The 21,191-nt window shown below is 39.4% G+C and overlaps 1 protein-coding gene across 1 annotated transcript in view; it reads left to right on the top strand.

The window, feature by feature from the left end:
• Window positions 1-21,191, top strand: part of Focad (focadhesin) — a 297,602-nt gene that overhangs the window by 160,177 nt on the left and 116,234 nt on the right. Inside the window, exon 16 of the mRNA XM_087904862.1 lies at window positions 19,636-19,770. Coding sequence (XP_087760988.1) covers window positions 19,636-19,770 — 135 coding nt within the window. The remainder of the gene's footprint in view (window positions 1-19,635; window positions 19,771-21,191) is intronic.

Genomic DNA, 21,191 nt, shown 5'->3' with positions numbered 1-21,191 from the left:
ACTGATGGAAAATAGACAAATAATTTTGAGTCTTAGGAAAATATTGGCTATCCTTAACTTGTTCTACTTCTTAGGATTTAACCTCGTCTAACTACAGTGAAAGCTTTTTCATAGAGTATTTAGTCTGTGCAAATAATTTAAAATGGTGTTTTGTCAAATAATATAAAAACTATCAGAACTTTGGGGGATTTTAAAACATTTTAGTGGTGTTATTTAGTTGTGTTTGTGTATTCAACATATTAAAATCTAGTCTTTCTATAAGAGAAAGCTTAGAAATTATAGTATTCTCATCTTTAAGATTCAAGTGTGAGAGGAAATTTGACATTACCTTTATGCTTCTTGTAAGTGGAAGAGTGCAATCAAATACTGAGTTTTAGAATCCATGGTCAATTTGACTTCTTTATGAGTTGGACAATAAAATTTCCCAATATTGGAACTATTCTAGTAAAGTCTAGTGCTTATTGCCTCACTTACAATTTCCTACCCATTCAGAAGTTCTACGATGAATCTATTAATGCACTTTAGTGTTTTTTAACTCCAAGTATAGTCGTCCCTCCCTCCATCCCTCCCTCTGTCCTTCCTTCCTTCATTCCTTCTTTCTCCTCCTCTTCCTACTCCTCCTCTTGCTCATTTTCTTTTGTGTTATTGCAACAGGTACCATTATGTAGCCTTTGGTAGCTCAGAACTCCCAGTGAGACCAGGTTGGACTGAAACTTCCAGAGCCACACCTCCTAAAAATCTGACTTTCTTATTAGTAGTTACTCTCACCTATGAGCTGGTTAGCGATCAGGACTCTTAGCCATTGCACTAGATCCATTGTATCAGACAGTGTATTATAAGTGGCATTTTCAGAGCAACCACTTAAATTAATTGTAAAGTTGTCTTTAATTAACAATAACATATTATAGTCCCAGGGACTGGTGAACAATGGCTACTTGATCCAATCCAGTCCACTATCTGCTTTTGCAAATAAATTTTTATTGGACTAAAGGCATATCCATTTGTTTATGTATTGGTCTGGACTGTTTCCATGCTACAGGGACACAGTCCTCATGTTATAACAGTAATACTTTCCCAGTGTGTGGCTCCTAAATCCAGAAATAGTAACTTACTATTCCTTACAGAGAAAGTCCTGTGATAGATGGTGGCGGAATTATCAACATCATTCATTTTTTCATTTATCCATCAACGGATTTGTTTTGTGGGGAAATACTGTGCTAGAGACTGCATTTATATGGGTGGAAAAAGCCTTGTTTGCTTTTTGTTAGACATTTATTGTAGGAAACATTTTTATTTTGACTCCCTGGATTTCTCACACTGAGGAACAAATCAGTTCCTAAAGAAGGCCTCCCCTCTCTGATACTAATAATCTTTATTTTTATCTTGAAGTCATATCTTCCTAAGGAGAAGATTGCCTCTACTGGAAGGGGCAGTGACTTTTTCCTTCTTGTTTTTTGGGAAGTTATAGATCATACTGTCTGTGTAAGTCAACTATTCCGGGCTTTATCCCCCAAGTGTGTATGCAGATGGGGTAGAAGAAGCATTTCCATTGCCAGAGAGTCATGTCAGGTTCTGGCTAGATTTGTACTGGTTATTTAGAAATGTATTGTGTGATTCAATCTTTTCATGTTGTTTAGGCTTAAGGGTGCACGAGAGCATCATCTTCTCAGTTTTTAATTATTTTCTATAATATTTTTCGAGGATCTGAAGTGACCGCTTAATTTATCAAATATATGTGGCCCATAGCACATCAGTTGTCATTTGAGTAATCAGTAGGTCACACTTCTCAGTCTCTGTACTCATTGTAGTCTTCTATTTAAAATTTAAGTGAATAATATTAAATAATATTAAATTGCATGGCTTTTTTTTAAAGGTAGGTTCTTAAGTGTAGTCTAGGTTGTCCTTTAACTCATGAGCTTCCTGTGTCAATCCGCAGAGCGCTAGGGTTTATAGGCATGTGCCATCATGACCAACTATAGGTGGATGATACTTTGTTCTTCTGCTAGTAAATACTCATTGCTTTTAATTCTTTATCTTCTGGACAACATTCCTGTAGTTGTGGTTGGGTTCTTATTTGGGGGGAGGGTGGGTGGGTCTTAAGCTATGCTGACTGAATTTCTATTTTCCTTTGTCACCTTGGAGTCTGACCTTTATTTAAGGAAAGAAGCGAGAGATGGCCTTAAAAAATCAGTGTGAGGAGATGGCTTAGCAGGTTAAAGGGCTTGCATTGCAAACCTGATGACCTGTGCTTCTGATCTGGAACTCATAAAAAGCAGGATATGGTGAGTTCCATCAGCAACCCCAGAATTCCTAAAGTGAGATGGGAGTCAGGAACAGGACAATCTGCTTGGCGCTTGAGGGCCAGCCATCCTGGAGTTAAGAGATCAGCAGCAACAGGCAAGACCCAGACTCAGCAGGGTACAAGGAAAGAACTAAGTCCTAAAAGTATCAAGAAGTATACATTGACTTCCAGTGGCATCCATACCACTAAGAGGTAAATGTTCCCTGGACCTCTTCCTGGTGCTCTTAATGTTCCTGCAAACAAGTCAGTTGAGTTTGCAGTAGAAGGGTGGTTCCTTACTGGGCTGTTTCAGAAAACCCATGGCTTCTTACTCTGGAGGGACAGAAAACAAACCCCATTAAAATCTCCCTAACCCCTGAGCCAGGAACCCTCCATTGCCTGCTTAGTGCGTAGATGAGTCTCTCCGATAAAAGACTATCAGTTCTTGCTTATGTAACTTGCACACTTTTTGCCTCCCTCTTCTGGTATCAAAATGCTTTAAGGGTGCACTTCAAAACGCTGAGTTGTTCCTCTGAGAAACTTCAGAAATGTGTTAGTAATGTTGGGGCTTGTTAATATGGGAGTAGCAAACAATTTTTATCACTTAACCATGGTGGGATTTAGAAAAGTGCATTTGTATTCTTTGCCATGAGCAGGGCGAAGAGCAAAAGCATTGGAATGACTGCCCTTTGGGTTGTAGGAGACATAACAAGGCAACTCTGTATTTATACTGATTTGTGTTTCTCTTCCTACAACACTGCCCTCCTGATGAACGAGTCTTAAACATTAAAGGACTGAAATTGCATAAATGAACCTGTGTTAGTCATTTTAAAAATATTTATAACCTTTAAACCCATATTATTTGGGTAAGAAAGAGTGCTTTTCCCCCATTGTTTCTGTCTCATCGATTGTGTGTCTTTATGCTTCCTCTTATCCCAGCTTATTGTACCTTGGTAACAGAGGCATCCTGTTCTATGAATTGTGTATGCTGAATTGGCTTAAGAGGGCTTCTCTATGTGATGATGGCTTGAGTCCTTTAATTGTAAAGGCAGTTTCTTTTACCTTCATTATGAAAAGGGCACATGAGGCATTTTTCATAGTCTAAAGGTTTTTATAAAGCTCTCCCTCTGTTGGAGAAAAGAATCAGGACAAAGGGAGTAGGCTGCTCTCAGGAATTTCTAGAAATAGCTTTTGAAAGTAAGATTAGGAGATAGAGCTCTATTCTCCATGCAGGAACAAAGTAATTTTACAGCACAGGAATTAATAGCAAAAGCTCCAATGCTCCTGGGGTTTGACCCCCACATTGGTTATAGCAGCAATAACTGTCTTCTTCAGCACGTAAAGCATGTTTGTTTGCAGTTGTCTCCGTGCAGCCTTTACTGTCAAGCTCATGTGATCCAAAGAACATGCACTAGTATTGTTTCCATTTTGCAGCTGAGGAAACAGACAGAGAGATTAATGGGTTTGCCATAGTCACACAGCTATGGGATGCAAAAGCCTAGGGTCCCTGACTCCGATCCTGTGCTCTTTTTAGTGCTTCTCACTGCACTCCTTAATCTTTACGCTCAGTGTTGCTACTATTGTATAAGAATAACATGGGGAAATTATCATTTTCTTTAGCAATAAAATATGCATAATGAAACACTTAGCCCGGTATGAATTTCTTCTCAGACAAATTCAACAAGGCATTGAGTCATTTGTACTTAAGAATTAATCTGCATGTAATTTGTAGATATCATCCTGGCATATATATATATATATATATATATATATATATATATATATATATATATATATATATATATATATATATATATATTTGTTTTCCTCCCTCACTGTTGAATGTTAGGTTTAGTACCACTGGATGGCAGCTTCTTCAGCACTTACGGCTTTATTTCACTCTCTTCTGGTTTGTTAACTGTGACATGTCTGTTGTTTTAAGCTGTTCCTTGACAGGTAGTTTGTGTTTTTCTTCTTTTTAGCTTTGAAGATGCTTTCTTTGTTTCCATCATTTAACATTCATGGTGTTAACAACGGCAGCAACAACATTTTATCTTAAGACTGAAGGTAGAAGTTTATGTCTTTATTGATTCTGGATATTTTTAGCTGTTATTTCTTTAGTTCTTTTTTTTCTGTTCTTTTCTTTCTTTTTTTTCCCCAAAGTTTATTAAAATATAAAAGTTTCCATTTTCGCCCCTCCTCCCAACACCCTCCCACTCCCCCCACTCCCTCTCCTCTTCCCTCTCCATCCCTAAGAGCAGTCCGGGTTTCCTGCCCTGTGGGTAGTTCAAGTTCCTCCCCGCTCCCTCCAGGACCAGGAAGGTGAGTATCTAATCAAACTGGATCCCCAAAAATCTAGAATATGCAGAGGAAACAAGTCCCAGAGTCATTATCAATGGCTTTTTAGAAAGACTTCGGGCCAGCCACATTCAGAGAATCCAGCCTCCTCCAGAGAATCTGGTTGGATCAAGCGCTCCTTCAGTCTCAGTCAACTGGCCTTGGTGAACTCTCATTAGATCAGTCACCTTGTATCAGTGGGTGATCGCTCCCCTTGCCGTTCTGATTTCCTTTTTCATGTTCTTCCTCCTTCTGCTCCTCCTTTGGGCCTTGGGGGGCTCAATCCGGTGCTCCAATGTGGGTCTCCGTCTGCATCGCCATCCATCACCGGATGAAGGTTTCCTCTGATCTTGCCCTCCCTGCTCACGTTCTTCTTCCTGCTGCTTCTCGGTTGGACCTAGGGAGTTAAGTCCAGTGTTCCAACCTGGGACCCCATCTCTATCTTCATCTATTGCCAGATGAAGGATCTATGGTGATAAGCAAAATATTCATCAGTATGGTTATGGGCCAAGGCCAGTTCAGGCACCCTCTCCTCTGTCCAGAGAACAATCTGGGGATCTCTCCTTGGACCTGGGAATCCCATTTACAATCAAGTCTCTAGTAAACCCTAAACTGACTTCCATAGTTGAGATATATTCTTCCCTGAACCCGTATCTATCCTTCCTCCCTCCCCTCCTCCCAGTTCCCCGAGCATTTCCCATTCCTCCCCTGCTCCCTTCTCTCTAACCTCCTCCCCTTCCAACAACCCTCCCAACCCCCCATGCACCCTTGGTTACCTGGAACTCTTGTCTATTTCCAATCTTCAGGAGGAAAACTACCTGAATTTTCTTCAGGTTCACCTTCTTATTTAGCTTCTCTAGGATCTCGAATAATAGGCTCAAAGACCTTTAATTATGGCTAGAATCCACTTATGAGTGAATACATACCTTATTCCTCTTTTTGGGTCTGGATTACCTGACTCAGTAAAGCGTTTTCTTTTTCTTTTCATTTATTTATTTATTTTTTTATTTAATTTTTACTGGGAACCCCTCAAGAATCAAGTCTCTTGCAAATCCTAGAATGGCTCTCTTAGTTGCGATATAAACTTCCCTGCTCCCATAACCATCCTTCCTCCCTCCCCCCACCCATTCCCCCAAGTCATCCCCAATTCTCGCCCTCTCCCCTCACCCTAACCATCTTCCCTTACTTCCACCCCCCACCCCCCATGCACCCGATTTTGCTTGGCAATCTTGCCTAGTTCTATTATCCAGGAGGATAACTATATAAATTTTCTTCAGGTTCACCTTCTTATCTATCTTCTCTAGGATCACTAATTATAGACCCAAAGACCTTTAACTATGCCTAGAATCCACTTATGAGTGAGTACATACCATATTCCTCTTTTTGGGTCTGGGTTACCTCACTCAGTAAAGCGTTTTCTATTTCCATCCATTTGCATGCAAAATTCAAGATGTCATTGTTCTTTACCGCTGAGTAAAACTCTAATGTATATATGTTCCACACCTTCTTTTACCATTCTTCTATTGAGGGGCACCTAGGTTGTTTCCAGGTTCTGGCTATTACAAATAGTGCAGCTATGAACATAGTTGAACAAATACTTTTGTAGTATGATAGGGCATCTCTTGGGTATATTCCCAAGAGTGGAATTGCTGGGTCCTGAGGGAGGTTGACTCCCAGTTTCCTGAGAAACCGCCACACTGATTTCCACAGTGGCTGCACAAGTTTGCATTCCCACCAACAATGGATGAGTGTTCCCCTCATTCTACATCCTCTCCAGCATAGGCTATCATTGGTGTTTTTGACTTTAGCTATTCTGACAGGTGTAAGATGGTATCTCAAAGTGGTTTTGATTTGCATTTCCCTGATCGCTAAGGAGGTTGAGCATGACCTTAAGTGTCTTCTGGCCATTCGAAGTTCATCTGTTGTGAATTCTCTGTTCAGTTCAGTACCCCATTTTTTAATTGGGTTAATTAGAGTTTTAGTGTCTAGTTTCTTGAGTTCTTTGTATATTCTGGAGATCAGACCTTTGTCTGATGAGGGGTTGGTGAAGATCTTCTCCCAGTCAGAAGGCAGCCTTTTTGTCTTACTGACAGTGTCCTTTGCTTTACAGAAACTTCTCAGTTTCAGCAGGTCCCATTTATTCATTGTTTCTCTTATTGTCTGTGCTACTGGGGTCCTACTTAGGAAGTGGCCTCCTGTGCCTATATCTTGTAGACTACTTCCCACTTTCTCTTCTATCAGATTCAAAGTAGACAGATTGATGTTGATGTCTTTAATCCATTTGGACTTGAGTTTTGTGCATGGTGATAGATATGGATCTACTTTCATTCTTCTACAGGTTGACATCCAGTTATGCCAGCACCATTTGTTAAAGACGCTTTCCTTCTTCCATTGTATACCTTTAGCTCCCTTGTCGAAAATTAGGTGTTCATAGGTTTGAGGGTTAGTATCTGGGTCTTCTATTCGATTCCATAGGTCGACTTCTCTGTTCTTATGCCAATACCAAGCTGTTTTCAATACTGTAGCTCTGTAATAGAGTTTGAAGTCCGGGATAGTAATGCCTCCAGAAGTTCCTTTATTGTATAAGATTGTTTTGGCTATCCTGGGTTTTTTGCTTTTCCATATAAACTTGATTATTGTTCTCTCAAGGTCTGTGAAGAATTTTGATGGGTTTTTGATGGGGATTGCATTGAATCTATAGATTGCTTTTGGTAGAATTGCCATTTTTACTATGTTGATTCTCCCAATCCAAGAGCAGGGGAGGTCTTTCCATTTTCTGGTATCCTCCTCAATTTCTCTTTTCAAAGGCTTAAAGTTCTTGTCAAATAGGTCTTTCACTTCTTTGGTTAGAGTAACCCCAAGATATTTTATGCTATTTGTGGCTATCGTGAAAGGTGATGTTTCTCTGATTTCCTTCTCCGCTTCTTTATCCTTTGTGTATAGGAGGGCCACTGATTTTTTGGAGTTGATCTTGTATCCTGCCACGTTACTAAAGGTGTTTATCAGCTGTAGGAGTTCTTTGGTAGAGTTTTTGGGGTCACTTATGTACACTATCATATCGTCAGCAAATAACGAAAGTTTAACTTCATCCTTTCCAATTCGAATCCCCTTGATCTCCTTCTGTTGTCTTATTGCTATTGCTAGAACTTCAAGCACTATATTGAAGAGGTATGGAGAGAGTGGACAGCCTTGTCGTGTTCCTGATTTTAGTGGAAAGGTTTTGAGTTTCTCTCCATTCAGTTTGATGTTAGCTGTCGGCTTGCTGTATATTGCTTTTATTATATTTAGGTATGATCCTTGTATCCCCAGTCTCTCCAACACCTTTATCATAAATGGGTGTTGAATTTTGTCAAATGCTTTTTCAGCATCCAATGAAATGATCATATGGTTTTTTTCTTTCAGTTTATTTATATGATGGATTACATTGATAGGTTTGCGTATGTTGAACCATCCCTGCATCTCTGGGATGAAGCCTACTTGATCGTAATGGATAATTTTTCTAATGTGTTCTTGGATTCGGTTTGCCAGTATTTTATTGAGAATTTTCGCATCGATGTTCATGAGTGAGTTTGGCCTGTAATTCTCTTTCTTGGTTGTGTCTTTGTGTGGTTTTGGTATTAGGGTGACTGTAGCTTCATAAAAGGAGTTTGGCAGTGACTCTTCTGTTTCTATATTGTGGAATACATTAAGGAGTATAGGTATTAGCTCTTCCTGGAAGTTCTGGTAGAATTCTGCATTGAATCCATCTGGTCCTGGGCTTTTTTTGGTAGGGAGATTTTTGATAACTGCTTCTAATTCTTCACGACTAACAGGTCTATTTAGATTGTTCACCTGGTCTTGGTTCAACTTTGGTATATGATACTTATCTAAAAAAGTGTCCATTTCTTTTACATTTTCCAACTTTGTGGCATATAAACTTTCGTAGTAAGATCCAATGATTCTCTGAATTTCCTCTGTGTCTGTGGTTATGTCCCCCTTTTCATTTCTGATCCTATTTATTTGCAAGTTCTCTCTCTGCCGTTTGATTAGTTTGGATAGGGCTTTGTCAATCTTGTTGATTTTCTCCAAGAACCATCTTTTTGATTCATTGATTCTTTGGATTGTTTTCTGTATTTCTATTTTGTTGATTTCAGCCCTCAATTTGATTATTTCCAGTCTTCTACTCCTCCTGGGTAAATCAGCTTCTTTTTTTTCTAGAGCTTTCAAGTGTGTTGTTAAGTCTCCAATGTGTGCTTTCTTTATTTTCTTTAAGTGGGCACTTAGTGCTATGAACTTTCCTCTTAGCACTGCTTTCATAGTGTCCCATAGGTTTGAATACGTTGTGTCTTTGTTTTCATTAAATTCAAGGAAGACTTTAATTTCTTTCTTTATTTCTTCCTTGACCCAGGGGTGATTTAGTAGTTGACTGTTCAACTTCCATGAGTTTGTTGGCTTCCTGGGGGTAGCATTGTTGTTGAATTCTAATTTTAATCCATGGTGATCTGACAAGACACAGGTGGTTACTAATATTTTTTTGTATCTGTGGAAGTTTGCTTTGTTACCAAGTATGTGGTCAATTTTCGAGAAGGTTCCATGAGCTACAGAGAAGAAGGTATATTCTTTCCTATTTGTGTGGTATGTTCTATAGATGTCTGTTAAGTCCATTTGATTCAGTACCTCCAATAAATCTCTTATTTCTCTGTTAGGTTTCTGTCTGATTGACCTGTCCATTGGTGAGAGAGGAGTGTTGAAGTCTCCTACTATTAGTGTGTGTGGTTTGATGACTGCCTTGAGTTCTAGAAGAGTTTCTTTTACATATGTGGGTGCCTTTATATTAGGGGCATAGATATTCAAGATTAAGACTTCTTCCTGATGAATTGTTCCTGTTATGAGTATGAAATGTCCATCTCCATCTCTTCTGATTGATTTTAGTTTGAAGTCCATTTTGTTAGATATTAGAATGGCCACACCCGCTTGTTTCTTAGGTCCATTTGCTTGGAAAACCTTTTCCCAACCCTTTACTCTGAGTAGGTGTCTGTCTTTGTGGTTGAGGTGTGTTTCTTGTAAACAACAGAATGTTGGATCCTGTTTTCGTATCCAATCTCTAAGTCTGTGCCTCTTTATAGGTGAGTTGAGTCCATTGATATTAAGTGATATTAATGACCAGTGATTGATGACTCCAGTCATTCTTTTGGGTAGTAGAGTGTATGTGTTTTCCTTCTTTGATTTGTGTTTGTGAAGGGTCGCTAGATGTCTGAGTTAATGTAGGCAGTGTTGGGAATGTTGGATTCCTTGGGTTGTGATTTTCCTTCTAATATTCTCTGTAAGGCTGGATTAATAGCTACGTATTGTTTAAATTTGTTTTTATCCTGGAATATTTTGTTTTCTCCGTTGATAGTGAACAATAGCTTGGCTGGGTAAAGTAGTCAGGGCTTGCATCCATGGTCTCTTAGTTCGTGCAGTACCTCTATCCAGGACCTTCTGGCTTTCATGGTTTCCATCGAGAAGTCTGGTGTAAGTCTGATAGGTTTACCTTTATAAGTTACTTGACCTTTTTCCTTTGCAGCTCTCAATATCCTTTCTTTAGTCTGAATGCTTTGTGTTTTGATTTTTATATGACGAGGGGTTGTTTTTTTCTGATCCAGTCTATTCTGTGTTCTGTATGCTTCTTGAACCTTCATAGGAATATCGTTCTTTAGGATGGGAAAGTTTTCTTCTATAATTTTGTTGAGTATATTTTCTGGACCTTTGAAATGCAATTCTTCTCCGTCTTCTACTCCTATTATTCTTAGATTTGGTTTTTTTTATTGTGTCCCACAGTTCCTGAATGTTTTGTGATGAGAATTTGTTGGATTTGCTGTTTTCTTTGGTCAGAGTGTTTAATTTCTCTATGGTGTCCTCAGAGTCTGAGATTCTTTCTTCTATCTCTTGTATTCTATTGGTTATGCTTGTTTCTGAAGTCTCTGTTCGTTTACCTAGATTTTCCATAGCCAGCTGGCCCTCAGTTTGTGATTTCTTCACTGACTCCATTTCAGTTTTCAAATCTTGAACTGTTTTTATTACCTGTTTGATTGTTTTTTCTTGGTTTCCCAGAATTTCATTTACGGATTTACTCATTTCTTCAAACTTTTTGGTATATTTCTCTTCCATTTCTTTACTCATTTCCTCAATCTTTTTGTTATGCTTATCTTCCATTTCTGTATGGCAGATTTTCACCTCCTGTTTAAGTTCCTCTATTATTTTCATAAAGATCCGCTTAGAGTCGATTTCTTCTATTTCTTCTGAAGTAGGGTGTTCAATTCTTCTAGTTTCGAGCTCCCTGGATTCTGGAGATGTCATGTTGCCTTTCAGGTTGATGGAGGAATTCTTGCAATGGCGCCTGCCCATCTCCTCCACTCTGGATGAAACTCCTCAGCACTTTCTGGATAGAACTCCTCACCACTCTCTGGGTAGGACTTCTCAGCACTCTCTGGATAGAGCTCCTCAGCACTCTCTGGGAAGAGCTCCTCAGCAGTGCAACAGGGCTAGCTGGTCTTCCCAGGACTAGGGAGACAAAGGGTCCGCAGCAGTGGGGGGAGGGGAGGGGTCCCTTGGAACACCGAAGACCCTGCAGCAGAAGCTGAGTGGGGAGGGGCTGTGCTCTCTTCCTGGACAGGCAGGCTGCCCAGGCGAGCACCCACTCACCTCTCTGGGAAGCTTTTCTGTTCTTTTCTAACCTCTAATTTTGAAATCTTATGGAGAAGTTAAAAAATATGGAAAACATATTACATAGAATGGAATAATATTTAGTTAATAATGCCAATACCTGCAGTAACATGATGAACCTTGAAAACAGCATTCTGAATAAAAGAAGTCAACTGTAAAGAAGCACATGCTCTTTGATTTCAATTACAGGAAAAGTCAAGCATAGTCAAATTGATAGAGACAGAAGGTAGACTTGTGGTTCACACGGGTTGGGAAGACAGAGAAAATGGAGAGTAAGTCACGAGTAGTGATTTCAAGGAAGAGTGACCAAAATGGATTCACGCTGATAGGGATACTAATACAAATTTGTACATATGTTGAGATTCACTTACGTTGGGCAATTGTATGTGAATATGTGAATTACTTCCTTTTTATTTTTATTTTTTTTTTACTTCCCTGAGACAGGGTTTCTCTGTGTAAGAGTCCTCCTGGCTGTCCTGGAACTTGCTTTGTAGACCAGGCTGGTCTTGAACTCACTAAGAACCACCTGCCTCTGCCTCCCAGGTGCTGGGATTAAAGGCGTGTGCCACCAGCACCTGGTATGAATTATTTCCTAAAATAGGTCTTATTGAAACCAATATAAAAAGTTGAATTCTTATCTATTTCCCATTTTCCCTAGCCTCCTGTAATCTGAATTGCTTGCTGATTTCACTTGAATATAGTTATCAAAATTGAGAAGTTGACCCTGCCACCTGGCTAGTACCTCACCTGTCAGTTACATTCAGGTATTGCCAGGTTTCCCACTCATGATCTCTTTCCGGTCCCTTTCTATCCGAGGATTCCACATGGAGTTTAGTTTTCATGTTTCTGAACTCTTCTCATCTGCTGGTATGTTTATCCCTTTGACTTCTGTGATCCTGATACTTTAAAAAATTCCTGGCCATTTATTTGGGAACATATTCTCTAATTTAGGCGTATGTGAAGACTCCTCATGATTTGGCAGGACTATTTCAGAACTAAGGCTCTCATCTTAATGTGTCATGCCAAGGGAGATGTGTTGAATATTTTATTCCTGTGAATGTAGACCTTGCTCCCACACTAAGGGTGATCTCCGCCACATTTCTCTACTGTAATTTCTGGGTTTTTTTTTATAATTAATAACCTTTTCTCTTGGGGGAATATGCTTTGCTGTAGTTCAGCTGTCTTGTTTGTTCTCAAACTTTGTGTACCAAGTGTGGCACCCATCAGTAGGCACTGCTATGGCAGTGAGTCCTGTTTTGTTGGCCTGACAGTGATTTGATTTCCACTGCCTCTGCATTTATCAGTTAGGAGTCTTCCCTAAAGAAAGACTGCTTCTTCTCTGTATGTCTATATCCTTTTCTCCATTTGCTGTAGCAATGAATATTGCTACAAATTGTAATCTGATTACCAATATTGCTAGTTATTCAAATTATTCAAATTGTTCAGGTGCTAACCACTCAGAGCATTTTAAGAGTGGCTACTCTGCTTTCTCCCTAACCCTCCCCCCACCTTGTTTTTGAGAGCCTCGTTCTGACACAGCAGTGCTGTACTAGACCTACATTCTTGCTCTCTCAGTCCTAGAACCAACCAGGGTCATTCTAAGATTAAACTCCCTTTGTAAATATTGGTCACCATTTTTTGTGTGTGGCAGGGGGATGGAGTCAGCTTTCTGTTACAGTATCAGATACTTAATATAATAAACTTAGGAGAAACACAGTTTATTTTTCTTCACTATTTTCGGAGCTTTTGTTCATGGCTGACTGGCCCCTTTTGCTGTTGGGTCCATGGCAAGTAATGTTAGGTTGCGGATGATGTGGTGGAGATGGTCACTTCTTCTCATGGCAGATGAGTGAAAAGGTGAAGGAGGAGGAGACCAGGACTCCACACCCCACTTTGTGTACATGCATGTGTATATGCATGTATGTGGGTGGGTGCACATGCTATGGCATGTGTTTTGAGGTCAGAAGACAGCATTTGATTGTCTGTTCACTTCTTTTGTCATGTACATCTCAGACATTAAACTCGGGTTTCAGAGTTTGACAGTAGGTGCCTTTACCCTCTAAGAAGGCTCCCCAGCCCCTTTCTTATTTTTATTTTTTAAAGAAAAAGTCCCATGTAGTTTTGTCTGGCATCAGACTCCCCATGAAGCTGTGCAGATAACTTTGAACTTACGATCCTCCTGTCTCCACCTCCCAGATTCTATGATTACAGGTGTAATCATCAGTTATAATGCAAAAACTTCTTATTATTGTATGCTCACATGTGTGTGTGTGGATGTCATAGTGCATGTGCAGAGGTCAGTGGGCAAGTTTTTTCGAGTCTGGACACTTCCACCTTTAATTGGGTTTTGAGGTTCTGTTGGGGAAAAATGGCAACCTGCTGAGCCATCTAGCTGTCCCTGCATTCTAATTTTTAAATCTCAGCACCTTTAGTTTATTATTTTAAAACTTGCCACTTCTTTTTCATTATGTTATGTTCTTTTATTGAGATGTAAGCAGCATCATTATTTCTTGGATGCATTGTTACCTTTACTGTCTCCACCCTGAGATCGGAGAGTGAAGCCCTCCCCTGCTTTTATTTCTCACACTCTCCATAGACTCTATCACTGGGAATTTTTAGTTTTTCATTGTGAACTCATTTTTAGGTGGGCTTGTTTTTATATTTATATGCAAAATTTGGGGGTATGCATTTTAGAGTCCTTCCAGAGTTCTATAGGTGCCCCCCCCCCCCCCCCCCGCTCACTGCCATGTGTGATGTCATACTCCTCGGCCACCTGATTTTTCATCCAACCTTTAAACCAGAGATCGTCCTTCCAGGGCGATCTTTAAGTAGGAGTCTTTAAGTAGGAGTCTCATTTCCAACTCCTTGTCTTCAGCAGGCTACAGTGTATGTCTTCTGTTTCTATATCAATGTTTAAAAAGAAGTTGTGCTAGGTTACAAAACTGGCAGCTTCCATAAAATACATGCAGCCACAATGCAAGTATATACCTATTTATTTCTGCTATTTGGTAACCCTCTTCTTACATTTTTTTCCCCACTAAATCAATCACATACTATGGAAATTAAAAGAGGTCATTTTGGGTAATAATGATGACTGAGGCCTATAATTTCAGCATTTGGGAAGCCGAGGCAGAAGGACTGCATGAGTTCAAGGCCAGTCCATGCCACACAGTAAGTTCCTGTCTCAAGACCTGTGACATGAGAGGGCCGGGCCTATTTGTTTGTGTTTTTGTCCTGTCCAGCCCCCCAGCTGTTTAGCCCTAGAGAAAAATCACACAAGAGATTTTTATAAATTATAAGGTTGATTGGCCCGTTAGGTCAGGCTTTTTATTAGTTAACTCTTACATCTTGATTAACCCATTTTTTTGATTTATTTTAGCCATGTGGCTCAGTACCTTTTTTAGTGGGGCAACTCACATCCTGCTGCTTTGGTGATCTGGGCAGGAGTAGGGGAATCAGCTTCCTCCTCCCTAGAATTCCTCCTGCTCTCCTTGCATCATTTCCACTTCCTGTCTGCTTTTCCCACCTACACCTCCTGCCTGGCCAATCAGCGTTTATTTAAAACATGATTGTCAGAATACAGACAATTCTCCCGCACCAAAGACCAAAATAAAACACAAGACTTAAAGAAGTCAGTTTATTTCTGGACACAGGTGAGTTATGGGTTAATGGCCAGCAGAAACAGAATAAACCAGAAAGAGTCAGACCATCTGAGACAGCTGGACAGATCAGCCATCAAAAGGACTGCATCTGCATAGTTCAAGGAGATAATGGAGCAGGGAGGTGGGCTGACACTAAGTAGCCTTGAGGCTGAGTCGCTCATATCCAATAGTCCAGGTCGGGAAGCTCAGAGGGTTCAAGGAAGCTGCCTTGCCAGAGGCTTTCCTCCTTTTGTTTCAGGTACACCAGGCTGTCATGTAAGGCCTGCTTTGTGCTGGGATTCTAGATATTTTCTCACAGGTCTTGGAGAGAGTGCCTTTGTAGGCATTATTCCTTAAAATTATCCACTTAAAACTTTTTAAGTGGGAGACAAAATTAAAAAAAAATTCAAAGCTCTGACTATGCTTCAAGGGTGTATTTTTACTCCGCACTTGGAGAGGACTAGCTCCCTTTGTGCTTTTGTAGCTGACAGTCCTGTGAGTTCATCACGTGCTGTTTCAGTGTGAGACATACCTTTCCATGTATATTGGTTTATAGAAGGATTTGAATGACAGCTGTTGTCTGACCAACCTCACATCTGAATAAAGTCTTCCCTCTTGTCTGTGGGATGGTTCTCTTTACATCTTCTCCTTAATCTTAGACAAACACATGTCAAATATCTTATTTTTCCTAATTTGTCCCCACTCTTAATTCCTATGAGTGCTCTCTCTTTCCAGTTTCTTTCTGCTTTGATTAGCTTTAGTTTTGACCCAGGTTGTTAGGGTCCATGCATCTCAGTTTTCAATTCATGTCCCGAGTTCTGTTCTATTTTTTTCTTTTTTTTCTTTTCTTTTCTTTTAATGAATTAAGGGGGATGGCTATTATAATCATTCCTGTTTGGCACACTTAGATTTGTTTGTTTGCTGTTTTAGGCTTTTAAATATTTTAATTATTTCTTTTATTTTATGAGATTATAATATATCATTTATAATTCCCTTTTCTTTCGACAAGTCTTCCCATATACCCCCTCCTCAATTCATGGCTTCTTTTTTCATTAGTTGCTGTTACATGCATCTATCTATCATCTATCTATCTATCTATCTATCTATCTATCTATCTATCTATCTATCTATCTATCTATACATATGTATTCAGAAATACATATGTATCAAATAATTCCCATATCTAAGGCTCAGGAATTTTTGTGGAAGAGGTTCTATAAGAACCAGAGGGACAGGAAGTTTGTTCTGAGATTGTGTCTCCTAGAATGTCCAGAAAAGCACCTTTAAAGTCTCACTAACCTGAATGCTTAACCATGAGCTGAATAGGAAAACAATAGACCTGCTAACTTGGATGGGGAATGGCCTGGGAGGCCTCATCCCTACACCAAGAGCTACGGGCAATCAAGGGATGCTGAGAGTGGGAGAAATAGTTTTCACCAGGAGGAGCACACCAATTGGTTATCAATTACCAAATGACCATCCTACTTCTTTGAATTCTTCATTCTCTTCCTGAGATTTTTTTTTTCCTGCTCCCCATTGCCTTTAGTACTTGATGAAAACAGACAATTTCTTACATTCAACTGTGCTAGGTAAGTGAAGGCCAAGAAGCAGGCTACATGGTCATTGCCTTTCAAGATCTTAATATCTAGTTGAAGAGACAGTTTCCGTACACAAAAATAGTGAGCAATACCAGACAGTGTATAATTAAATGCTAAACTGAGTGGCATAGCAATTTAAGGGTAGAAGTTGAAGGGAAAAAGAGAAATAAAAAGAGGACTTGAATTTTAAGAGAAAACCTTAATGAGGAAGTAGGATTTAAAGTAGGACTTGGAACAACCAAGATTAGCATCAGGTGGGCATTTAAGGTAAGGGGTAAACAGGGACAATCAGTTTACTGGGTGTGGCATTTCGGGAAGCTCTGCAGCCCTTCTGTCTCAGGAGTGGAAGCAGAAGTGCAGGAAGGAGGAGAGTTAGTGGCTACCTTGATTTGGGCGACCACATGAAGTTTTGAAGAGTCATAGAGGAGTGTTACTGAACTATGGTTCCTTATGGAGTAAGACTCTTTTATTTTGTGTGTTTCTCAATTCTGAAATCTCTGGAAATATCTTTTCTTTTTAAAAGACATTGGACCATATCCTTTGGTGTTCTAGGAATTCCGTGACCCACCTGCCTTCCAAGCATGCATATGTTTTTTTTGCCAACACACAGTTTTTCATAATGGCTTGCTGTCTTTGGTGCATCTGCCCATTCCTTCTCCAAGTTCTTTCTCAAACCTTGCCATCTCTTGACACCCAGTGACAGGATTCCCACCCACTGACATTTCTTGCCTTCCTAGATTCTTCTTTCAACTATTTCATGTTCAACACAATTCTAGTTATGCCATGTAGCAGAATTTCATGTTTCACTTCCTTTCTAATACAGCTTGATAAATTCAGCAGACTGAAGTGCATTTTATGTTTTGTTCCCTCCTGATTCTGTGTACTGCTTTGAATGTGTGCATGCTGCTTTGTGGGTAGCTATTAAAGAATTACATCTTTTAAATTATATTAATTATTACTTTTGAAACATCAATTATTTGGAATGCCAGAGCTTTTTTTGTGAATATGCTCACTATCATGCCTTTCCCATAATATTTCTTTTTTGGTAAATATTTGTTCAAGTCACATCATGTAGTAGATTCCAAAGCAAAGGGCATTTATTTTTCTGCTGTTTTATGGGAAAAAGAAATTAGAGCAAAAATTATGAATCCAAATTTTTCTGGAGGTCTGGTTTCTGTTCTTTTATCTTCAATCATGTCTTAATCTGTGTTCTCTAAGCATGTATTATTCATGCATCGTATACACATCTGAAACTACTACTTAATGTAGTTTTTCTGGAATAATTGGTTCGTAGATAGAGATAAGTTGTATACGTAAATTGCAGCATAACTCAAGAGTTGGGTATTTTAAAAGGATTAAGCCTATTAAATTCTAATTGGTTCTTTTTGGCACTTTTCTTGCCTGGGTCTTAAATTGTTAATAAAATTTTAATCAGTGGGGCCAGGTGGTGGTGACTCACGCCTTTAATCGCAGCACTTGGGAGGTAGAGGCAGATGGATCTCAGTGAATTTGAGGTCATCCTGGTCTACAAAAGCAAGTTCCAGTCCATCCAGGTCTGTTACACAGAGAAACCAAAAACCAAACAAACAGGAAAAAAAGTAGGGTCAAATTATCAGAACAGATAGGACTGTCTTGAAAATCTAAAAACCAAAAGGAAAAAAAGAAAATATCATTCAGTGGCAAGCAATCATTTGGTTAGAGCTAAAATTAACCTTAAGGAAGACTTTTGAATGACTGTGAAATCAGATATTGTAATGACTAGGAACACTGGTTTAAGGAAATTAGGGAACTGACGTTACATTTGTGTTTGCATTCAGATTTAATGCTTAGCAGCCTCTTAGTCTGAAATCACTTTAAAAATCCTCAAATTATTTAAAATAAAATTATTTTATTATATCATTATATACTAAATATTTATTAACATTTCTCTAAGGCAAATTTAGTTGAGAATTTTTATCTATATTAATTCCCCCCCCCCAATTTTCTGGGTGAAATATTTTACCTTTGTGTGTGTGTGTTTCTGGGAGTGTATGTTAAAAAAAACATGCATATACATATATATACACACATATCAAATCTGGAGTTAATGTTGTATGTAGGAAGCTAGCATGTAGGTGTGTGTATGTGTGTGTGCGTGTGTGTGTGTGTGTGTGTGTGAGAGAGAGAGAGAGAGAGAGAGAGAGAGAGAGAGAGAACCGCTGATGTTAGTATTATTGGGACACAGCACATGAGAGAGTGACTTTAAGAGGCAGCTTTACTCCACTCCCACTGCAGAGGTGCCATCTCATTCTCATGTTTTTGTAGATTTGGGCTCCAGGAAGGCAAAGCACCATGACAGAGAAGGCCTGGTCATCTCATGGCAGCCTAGGAAGTTTGGGTGAGGGTGGGGGGCAGAGGAGAGTTGGGGAGGGAAGGGAGAACAGCAAGCACCAGGATCACTGTTCGTGAGCAGGTGACCCCTTTTGTCTAACAGGTGCCACTTCCTGATCAGTTTATCAATGGAGTAACTCATTGGTGCGGGAAGAACACTCTTGGACTTCGCCTTCCAAGGGCTTCATGATCTAGGCACCAAGCCTTGGGGTGAGATGCGGTGTGCTTGATATTTATACTACAGTAGGGGAAGGTGTTTGATAACTGAAACAAAGCAGTTAGAAAACAATTTTGTGAGACATGCTGCATCTTCAACAATTTATGGTAACTACCTTAATTAATGTCTTACTTTCTAGCAGTGGCCTTCTTTCTTCTTCTATTGGAGTGGAGCCCTCTTGACTACTCTGTGCAGGACTGGGTACCAAGCACAGGGCCTCCTACCTGCTAAGGATAGTCTCGCTGAGCTCAGAGCTACATCCACAGTGCCCTTCTTTTCTTCTTTTCTTTTTTAACTTCTGTTTTGAGGTAGGGTCTTGCTAAGTTGTCCAGTCTGGCCTTGAATTTGTCTTGCAGTACAGAGGAACTTGATTTGGCATCCTATCGCCTTAGCTTCCAGAGAAGTCAGGATTACATACGTGTGCCAGCTTGCCTGAATTGCAGTGCTCCAGGGAGGCCATCTGAGTTTGTCTTTACTCAGTCACTGAATTTTCCATTTGCTTCCCAGGTTGTCTGCGTTCGCTCTACTTGGAATGCTCTCTCTCCAAGGCTGAGCTGTGACACGAGGCCGCTCATATTGAAGGCCCTGAGTGAGCTGTTCTCTCTGGTTCCCTCCTTAGCAGTCAATACAGCTGAATACGAGGTATGTCTTTAGAGCCCAAGATGCTGTGTTTTAAGGAAACGTCTGTGATGTGATACCTACTTTCAGAATTAATTCTTCATTTTTACAACATAAAAAGATTGTGTTTTTATTATGAGAATGTCAAGATTTTAAAAATACGTTTCATGGTAAAAGTACTGTTGCTAAAATAACAGTATAAAAGACTAATTGTTTAAAACCATTTGTTAACATTTTAAGTCATAAAATATAAGCAATAAAACTTACAAAGTCAGAATGTATTTTCCCAGATTTAAAGTCATGTTTATCATTATAATAGCCTGAAACACTCGTGAGAGTCTTTGCTGTAAGATTTATATGGTGCTGCTTAATACTGTCTTCTTAGTACTTCTTTGCATGAAATAGTCGAATAATAAAGATTACATTTGTGTCTTTACTTTTATAAACTACAGTCTCTTTTTCTGATCAGTACTTCTTTTCCTCCCAAGAGCTGCAGTGTGTTTTGACTGGTGAGCTTCCAGGTTACTGAATCAAAGACTCGAATAAACCACCAGGCTTTAAGATTCTGTAACAGTCCTTTGTGTGTTTAGTCCAGAGATTAGACGGAAGTATCAGAACATACTTCTTGAAAGATTTACTTTTGCTTATGTGTGTGTGCCACATGTGTGCATGTGTGTGTGTGTGTGCCGTTTTCTTGGATATATTCAGAGGCCAGAAAAACGTGTTGCATTCCCTGGAGCTGGACTTACAAATGACCGTGTGTCTAGCCTGGGTTCTCGGACACTAACACAGGTCCTCTCTAAAAGCAGGAAATGTTTTTAACTGTTGAACTGTTTCTTTAGCCCTATAATTATTTAAATTGCCCCACAATGAATAAAATCAAATTCATCAGTGCTGTGGTTGAACATCTAGGGCTACACCTGCACAAAGTGTATATTTGGTATTTTTTTGCTGAATGAACTGTGTAAGCAGTGCAGGGTGTTCTGAGTTTATTTTTATGTGTAGGCTTTTGTTTTATAGTATTAAGAAAAGAATTCAGTTGTTACCCATAGGGTATGTGATATAGCAGTTATATTTGTTTCTGGCTGTAAGACTCGGGTACTCAACCTTACCTTGTCCAGAGCCTACAGGATGATTGATCAGGAGCTCAAACCAATCTACAGTAGTGGCATGTGCTCATTCATTTTCTGTACTCACGGGCAGAAATCCTATACTCTTGAATTGCTAGTACTTAGAATTATCCAAATTTTACTATGTGCTACTTTGTGATGTGGTTCTTATGAGTTGGTTTTGATGTTTGTATATTCATGACTGAGAAATGCCTTTTGACTTAGGTTTTCTTTTCTTTCAGATTTTGCATCTACTTGGTTTGTCTTTATATAATCAATGTTTTTTTTCTGTTATTCAGACAGACTGCATTGAGACCATTTAATCCATTTCTTCCC

The sequence above is a fragment of the Myodes glareolus genome, chromosome 3, assembly GCF_982192425.1.
Source record: "Myodes glareolus chromosome 3, mMyoGla1.1, whole genome shotgun sequence".
Lineage (NCBI taxonomy): Eukaryota > Metazoa > Chordata > Mammalia > Rodentia > Cricetidae > Myodes > Myodes glareolus.
The sequence above is the reverse complement of the archived record's forward strand: the minus strand, read 5'-3'. Positions and strand labels throughout refer to the sequence as shown.